This window comes from Physeter macrocephalus, chromosome 6, assembly GCF_002837175.3.
Source record: "Physeter macrocephalus isolate SW-GA chromosome 6, ASM283717v5, whole genome shotgun sequence".
Lineage (NCBI taxonomy): Eukaryota > Metazoa > Chordata > Mammalia > Artiodactyla > Physeteridae > Physeter > Physeter macrocephalus.
The window spans coordinates 44,785,373-44,793,206 of record NC_041219.1 but is presented as its reverse complement, the minus strand read 5'-3'; the positions used below and the strand labels follow the sequence as shown (position 1 = coordinate 44,793,206).

The window sequence follows — 7,834 nt, the reverse complement described above, 5'->3', positions numbered from 1 at the left end:
ACTCGTAGCTCCTGAGGCCACGCCACAGGCCTGCACTGAGCGGACGGACAGGCCAGCCCGGGCTCGGGGAGGCAGGTCTGCCACAGCCCCCGGGCAGCATCGGCCAAGTCGGCCCGGGCAGGCCTCCGCCCAGAGCCGCTCTCCCCTCGGGCTGGCCCCCCACCCCGAGGCCCCAGCTCCCTCCAGGGCTGCCACTACCTCCTGCTCGTCGTGGTGACACTTCTCGCAGCCGGCCGGCGAGGAGTAGTGGTGGAAGATGGAGCCGGACAGGTTGTCGATGATGGTCAGCTCCCCCTCCAAGGAGTCCTTGATGATTAAAGAGACGCTGTCCAGCCACAGGTTCTCCTAGGCGGACGGGGACGGGGTGGGGACAGGCGGGATTATCGGCCGGGTCGGGACGGCGGGGTGGGTGGGCACAGCTGCCCTCCTGGTTCTCTGCCCGTGGCCTGGGCCCGACCCCTCATCACAGGGTCGCCCCTGCAGTGGAGCTGAGCGAGTGGGGCCCAAAACAACAGAGCTTTCTGCCCGAGGCCCCCGGCCCGGCTGCCCTCCCAGCCCTCGGCGACCCCGCTGCCCTCTCCGGGCCCCGCCCACCTGGGCTGGCGAGTAGCAGTTTCGGATCAGGCGGCCCTCGGCGTCGCCCGCGCTACCCGCCCCTCCTGGCCCGCAGCCAGGCACGTGTGCCCCCGGGGAGCCGGCGGGTGGCCCCGGGCCGGGGCCCAGGCCGTGGGCCATCTCCAGCTCGAGCTCGGCGTCCATCTCAGCGTCCTCCTGGGCCTCCTTGTTGCTGTCGTCCAGGTGCTTCATGAGCACGGCCACCACCACGTTGATGAGCACGAACTGGGCCGTGAGCACGAAGCTGACGAAGTACAGCGGCGACACGAACTGCAGGCTGCTCAGGCAGCTGCGCTCGTCATGGGTGCAGTCCCGCAGTGTGTCCTGCACCCGGCGGGGCGCGGAGGCAGTGGTGAGGCCCGGGGGCCTCCAGGCACAGGCCTCATCTCTGTCCTCACGAGCCCCTCCCCACCCAGTCCGGGCCAGCCCGCGGGCCAGAGCCGAGGGCCCTGCGCTGGGTGATGGGCAGTGAGGCCAACGCCGAGGGCCTGGCACCCGGAGGAGCGGTGCCCGGAGCCCCTGGCCCTGGCCGTGGGCCCCCAGGACCCTCTGGCCCTGGGCGGAGTCGTGTCCCCTAGAATCTGAGCACTGACCCCAGAGCAGCACCTAGGGGTGGACAGAGACCCTGGCCTCATCTCCACCTCACTGCGCTTCAGGGTCCCGGGCACAGGGTCCCAGGGTCCTGCTTCTCTGTGCCCCGCACCCCCCTCCCGTGTGCGACGGGGCGCTGGGCAGGCAGAGGGCCCGGGAGCCCTGGCTGTCAGCACCCGGAACCCAGCCCACCCACGTGTACCTTCATGATCCCGTTCCAGTTGTCGCCAGTGGAGACCTGGAAGAGCGTGAGGAAGGCCATGCCGAAGTTCTCGAAGGTGGCGTGCCGGCTCATGCCCTCACACGGGTTCTCGTCATTGCAGACTGGAAGGAGAGTGGGGTCAGCCCGGGCCGCCCTGCACTGCTGCCTCTCGGCCTCATCTCAGAATCCCCACGACAACCTCAGAGGTGCGTGCAGACTGTGCCCAGCCCACAGATGGAGAAACTGAGGCTCGAGGAGATGGCACACAAGCTGGGACTCAAATTCCGGTGAGCCTGGCTCCTCCCTCCACCCAGGTATCAATTCCTGAGAGAGACGATGGGGTGGGTAAGGGCCAGTGCCCAAGGGAGCCCCACTTTCTGGAGCCAGCCCTGTGCAGGGCTGGGCTGGATGTGGGCTGTGTGGCCCTTGGTCTGTGCCCCGGCCACTCTGCCTGCTGGGGCGGCACTGGCTCTGGACGGGCACCAGCAGGTGGAGCCGGAAGGGGCATCCCTGAGAGTCCAGACAGTTGGGGGGCCCCAAGTCGGCGGTCCACTGCACAGGCCTGGGTGTGCCTGCGGACCCAGGCTAGCGTCTCTCAAAAGCTCCTGTTCACACTGGGAGGGGCATGTGGATGGCTGAGGGTCGCCCATCCATCCCCCCCCCAGGCCTGCCCTGAGGGCATCTCCCCAATACAAAGACCTTGACGGGACAGTCTGGTGGGGGAGTGTGTCTCAGGCCTCCCCACCCTGCCGAGGCCCTCCCCACCAGACCTGTTCCACGAACCCCCCAACCCCAGGCCTGCTTCAGGCGTCACTCACCCAGCTTCCCGAAGAGCTCCACTCCCAGGGCAGCATAGATGAAGAAGAGCAGCATGAAGAGGAGGCCCAGGTTGCCCACCTGTGGGGACAGCAGGTGGGACTGGGCAGGGCCTGGGGAGGTGGCAGGTGGCAGGCTCCAGGCGAAGGACCAGCCTGAGGGTCGGGGCAGCTGTAACATTTCACCAGGCTCTGTGTCCGTGTCTGCCACCCCCGCACGACCTCCTGGATGGCAGGCCAGGTCCGGCACAGAGCACGGGACAATAATAAAACATGTGTGGAGCCTTTGCTGTGAGAGGCCCGGTTTCAAGCACTCCACGTTCATTACTGCGCACAGGAATCTATGAACTCTCTTTTACCCGCATTCTTCAGGTGAAGAAACAGATGTACGGAGAGGTGAAGTACTTGCCCAGGGCCACATCGCTAGTAAGTAGTAGGACTGGGATCAAGCCCAGCAGGCTGGCCCCAGGGTCCATGCACACAGTCGCTACACCTGTGTGGTTAGTACCATCCCACAGATGACTGGAGAGAGAGAGGAAAGGAAGGTGCAGCAATAATGCCACCTCCTCCACGAAGCCTGCCTGGATTCCTTCAGGCAGACCAGGATGCAGTCTGACAGCAGGAGAATAACTGGTGTGTCCCTGTCACTGTCTCTGCCAGTCTGGGAAGTCCTTGAGAGCAGAGACATGGCTGGATTCATTCAGATCTGCTTCCTCAGGCCAGCACGGGCCCCGGCCACAGAGCGGAGTGAACAAAGGAATCATGCAAGACTGGGGGCCCCAGAAGCCTCCTGCAAACGCAGCCACACCCATCCCACAGCTCCTGTGGGAGAAAAACATCGCAGATTCCAAACCTATTTCAAATCTATCCATAGTCCAGAGACCGCCTTTAACTCATGTTATGGGTGAGATAAGGTTCAAAAATGTTCCTGCCCCAGAAATGAAGTATCTCCAAGAACCCTCAGAAGACCTGCATGAATATAATCCAAGGATGTTTGCATTAATTGCTGAAAAATAAACCACGTTAATCACAGACTCCTCATGCTTCTCTGCTGCAGACGAGGGTTTCCTTCCAATCTGTGCTACAATCATACCAACAGTGTCTGACTAATTAAATGATTCTCATTCATTAATGAAACAAGCACTCATTGAGTACCTCTGAGGCCAGATGTGAGGCCCCAGCTGCTGGAAGGAATCCGGCAGGGCCTGAGCCTCAGCGCAGCTTCCCACGCTGTGCGGGCCCAGGTCAGCATTTCTTCGACCTCACCTTTCCTACCAGCTCCCCCTCTTCCCTGCCCTCAGCATCTCCGAGTCTGCACAGCTACAGCAGCCTCCTCAACGGCCTCCCTCCCTCCAGCCTCTCCCTCAATCCATTCTCCTCACGGTCACCAGAGCAACCTTCTTAAAGGCAGCTCTGCTTGAGGCCTCCCTTACCCAGACCCTCCTCTGGCTCTCACTGCCTACAGGACAAAGCCCAGGTTTGCTGTCTTGGCATCTAAGGCCTGTGTGATCCAGCCCTGCGGGGGCCCCCTCCCAGCCTAATTTTCCACCCCGACTCCAACCACACAGAAAACAGACCCCATTTGCATATTCTGTTTCCTCTGCAGGGAAGACCCTCTCTCTGTCTTTGCCTGTTAAATGCCTCCTCCCCACCCCTCAATACCCAGATCATGGGTCACCTCCTCTGAGAAGCCTTCCCTGATGCCTCCTCCCTCTGAGTGCCTGAGGCAAAGCCTGGAAGGATGGGGCTGAAGTTTCATTTTCATATCACTTTACAAAGAACCGAGGAAATGTCCAGGGTCAGCTAGTAGATGGTGAGGGGTAAGCCCCTCACCCCAATACCACATGGCTCTTGGCACACGAATCTCTTAAAGTACAATTACTGTCATGTGTCTCCTACTCGAGGCTGGGACCTCCTAGGCATCTCCATGTGCCCTATGCCAACTCAGTGCTGGCCTGGAAAAAACCACCCTAGGATGCCCAGGGGTCAGAACAAGGGGACAGGGGGAGGGGAAGGGGCAAGGAGGCCAGGCAGGCTGGGGGCACACACTTGCCACCCCCATTTCCATCCTTAGCAGACTCTTACCTGGCACTTCCTATGATCCAGGTACCGTTCAGTGCTTTATAAGCTTTAACTATTTTAAACCTCACAACACCCCTTTGAGGTAAGTGCTGATATCACCCCCCATTTCACAGGCAAGAAAACCAAGGCACGAGAGATTGAGTCACACACGCAGACTCTCACGGGGGATGAGGCTTTGACCACAGGTCAAAAGGGCTTGAGTCTGGGCTCCAACCCACTTCCTGTCTACACCCCCCACCCCAGCCCAGCACTCACCCCCCCCACCGCCCCGTCTCCCACGTGACAAATTCCTTTGAAGGGATTTCATGTTAGGAAAGACCACAGCTCTCTGAATGAAGGCCCTTTGCTTTCCACCCAGACCTGCTGTAAGCCGTGTCACTTTCCCTTTGCAGCTAGGCTGCTGGGAAGCTCACACCAAACTCAAGAACGGAACGCATTAACATCCTTAGCCCAGGTTCCTGAGAGACGTAGCTTTGCTTTCACCTGCCCTGGACTGTTAATCTTTTATCCTCATTTTTAGCATGCTGTATCTGTGCCTTTTACTTTAAGACACTTAAAGTTCCTTAAGACTAGGTGAGTCATAACGAATAAACGAACGTATATGAGGCTCACCTCAGAGGGAGGCGAGACCCCACTGAGGGGAGGGAGAAGGGGAGCCATCAGTAGTCAGGACAGTCGGGGAGGGGGAGCCTGGGAGTGCAGAATTCCGAGGAGGATGAAAGGTGCACCCTCTGTGGCCCTGACCCATCTCCCTTCCGCTCACCAATGTGGGGGGCTTTCCTAACTTCCCAGGGTTCTCGCCCAGGTCAGGGTTTCATGCTGTCCCCTCCTAGAATGGCACATCTGTCACCTCTCCATCCACATCACGCCCTCTCCTACCAAGCCACCTTACAAGGTCGAGCTCAAAGTGCCCTGCCGCCTTCCTTCCCTGGTTCCCCCGTGTGAGGGCCTCTCCCCACACCGCCCTGAGGCCTCTGTCTTCCCCGCCAGGCTGGTGACTCGTGAGGGCAGAACCTGGGTGCTCAGTGGCAGCCCGGGGTCCCGGGCACAGCAGGCGTGGGCAAGCGCTTGGCGAATCAGGGAGAAGGAAGCAGAGGGGACCCCGCCCGTCTCTCACAGCCCCTGGCTCACTTTCGCTTCTCTGCAGGGGGGACTCTGCCCTGGCTCCGGGCAGGTCTGGGGAGCAGGGAGGTCGGGGCCCATGCCCCCCAGGGCCCCAGAGAGGGGCCAAAGGAGCAGCTCTTACCTGGGGCAGAGCTTGCACCACGGTGTCCAGCAGGGCCCGCATTCCCGTGGCCATCTTCAGCAGCTTCAGCACTGTGGGCGACACCAGCCCGGCCCGCTCAGCCCGGGCCAGTGGGGACAGGCGTGTGCACGTATGCGCTCGTGTGTGAATGCAGGCGAGTGAGCAAGTGGAGGAGCGTGAGATCAAGGATGACAGCTCTGCGATGCCGTACTACAAGCACGTGGGTTCAGCTGAACAGGGCGGGGGGGGCCGGGGGGTGCACAAAAACCTGTGTGCCCAAGGTCAGGGCGTTGGTGTAAAAAAGTCCAAGAGAAGGGGGGCAGGCACAGTGGGAATGGAGGGACGTTAGGTGTGTGAGTGCGTAATTCACTGCGATGAGGCCACAATGACCGACGCGCGAGAGGCCCTGGGGTCTCTCCCTTTCTCTCTGGGGGGAGAGGGCCCCAGTGTTACTGCGGAGTTTCTCCACCGGCCCCCTCACCGCTTCAGAATCTGGGGGCAACAGGCAGGGCAGGTGGAAGGGTGAGCATTGAGGCAGGAGGTTTTTGAAAGAAGTGTGAGGACAGCCTTGGGGAGAAAGGGAGGCTTCTGGGAGAAGAAAGAGGATTTCAAGGACAGCGCATCCCAGGCAGTGTTGGAGAAATGCTGGTGAGGACCCAGCGTCTTCCCAGCCGCACTGGGTTCCTTTCAACCCAACCTGAGACTGGACCGCAAGGATCAGGGTGTTATATGGAGGGGCCGTGCAGGGTGCAGTACAGAGCTGTCAGGACAAGGGTGCGTGTGTGCCCACGGGATGGTGGGTTGAGTGTGTATCAGGTACGGGCTCCTCCTGGCTCCTGTTCCCCCTGCTCGGCAGGAGGCCCATGCTGCCCAGCAGCCCTCCCCCACCTGTCCCCACCCGGTGCCCCGCCCGCCCCTAACCCCGGGCAATGCGCAGGACCCGCATGATGCGGATGATGGTGGGGTTGATGGGCAGCGCTGCGTTGATCTCGATCTCCTCCAGCGTGATACCCATGACCGACAGCAGCACGATGGCCAGGTCCAGCTGGTTCCACCTTCGCGGCCGGGCGCAGGAGGGCAGGAGTGAGAAGCAGGGTGAGAGGCACTGGGGGTTAGACACGCCCCAGCTGGGGCGAACTTCCCAGCTCTCTACCCTCCTGCCGTGGCCCAAGGGGATCCCTAACAGCCCCTCCAGCCCCCAATGGTTCCAGCTCCTTCTCTGCCCCCCACAGCCTCTGATCCCTCAAGCAAGAGGCTGACCAGGCTAAATGAACATCTGTGGCCTCTGCAGGGAAAGAAGAATGGGCTCTGACTCCTAGGTCTGAATCTTGAGCCAGATGCTCCCCCTGTGTGGCCTTGGGCTAGTCCATCAACCTCTCTGAGCCCAATGTTGTTCCCTCTGAAAAGAAGGACTAGCATGAGGTATGCCTTGCTCTGCCTGTGGGGTATGGAAGACCCACAAGAGATGAGCTGAGGAGGGCTTGGCAGAATGCCCTGCACCCATCAGGGCTGTAGGCAGCACACACCTGGGGTCCTTGGCCATCAGTGCCCAGACACTTATTGGTTCCCCTCCTCCAGCTGCTCCAGGCTTCCCCAGAGGTCAGGACTGCTTGCCCATCCTGCAGCCCACTCTCTGCTGCCCCAGGCCAGCTGCTCACCGGTCCTTGAAGAAGCGCCTCAGACCAAATGCCACCAGCTTCAGCACAGCCTCCAGCACAAAGACGGTGGTGAACATGTAGTTGCAGTACTTGAGGGCTGTCTCCAGAGACTGCAGGGGCAGCAAAGAGAAGCATGAGCCAGGCCCCATGACCTTTCTCCACCTTACTCCAGCCAGAAAATCTCTGCCTTTTAAGGGGAAAATTTACTCCATTCACATTTAATGCAATGATTTACATATCTACTTTCATGCTTTCCACCTTACTTAATGTGTATGATTTACTTTACATTGCTGTTTTCTTTTCCTTATTTCTGCTGGCTTGGTCCAATTGCCACTCTATGGAGGCAGTATGGGGTAATGGTTAAGGGTTGTGGTTAAGAACCAGACTGCCTAGATTTGAATCCAGACTCAGCACTTACTCCTTATTCACTGTGTAACCTTGGCAAGTCCCTTGACCTCTCTGGGACTTAGTTTTCTGATCTATGAATTGGGGATGATAATAGCACCCACCTCAGAAAGTTGCTATAAAAATTAAATGGGGTAATAGCCCAAGACCAGACAGAATAAATACTCGGTAAATGTGAACTATTATTATTCCTTTTTTTTTTTTTTTTTTTTTTTTTTTT

At 59.5% G+C, this 7,834-nt stretch overlaps 1 protein-coding gene across 1 annotated transcript in view; it reads right to left on the bottom strand.

Annotated features, from left to right (window-relative positions):
- Positions 1 to 7,834, bottom strand: part of CACNA1I (calcium voltage-gated channel subunit alpha1 I) — a 74,625-nt gene that overhangs the window by 12,283 nt on the left and 54,508 nt on the right. Inside the window, exons 23-29 of the mRNA XM_028491469.1 lie at positions 7,210 to 7,319; positions 6,473 to 6,606; positions 5,552 to 5,622; positions 2,227 to 2,305; positions 1,409 to 1,530; positions 595 to 939; positions 199 to 345 (exon numbers count right to left, since the gene is read on the bottom strand). Coding sequence (XP_028347270.1) covers positions 199 to 345; positions 595 to 939; positions 1,409 to 1,530; positions 2,227 to 2,305; positions 5,552 to 5,622; positions 6,473 to 6,606; positions 7,210 to 7,319 — 1,008 coding nt within the window. The remainder of the gene's footprint in view (positions 1 to 198; positions 346 to 594; positions 940 to 1,408; positions 1,531 to 2,226; positions 2,306 to 5,551; positions 5,623 to 6,472; positions 6,607 to 7,209; positions 7,320 to 7,834) is intronic.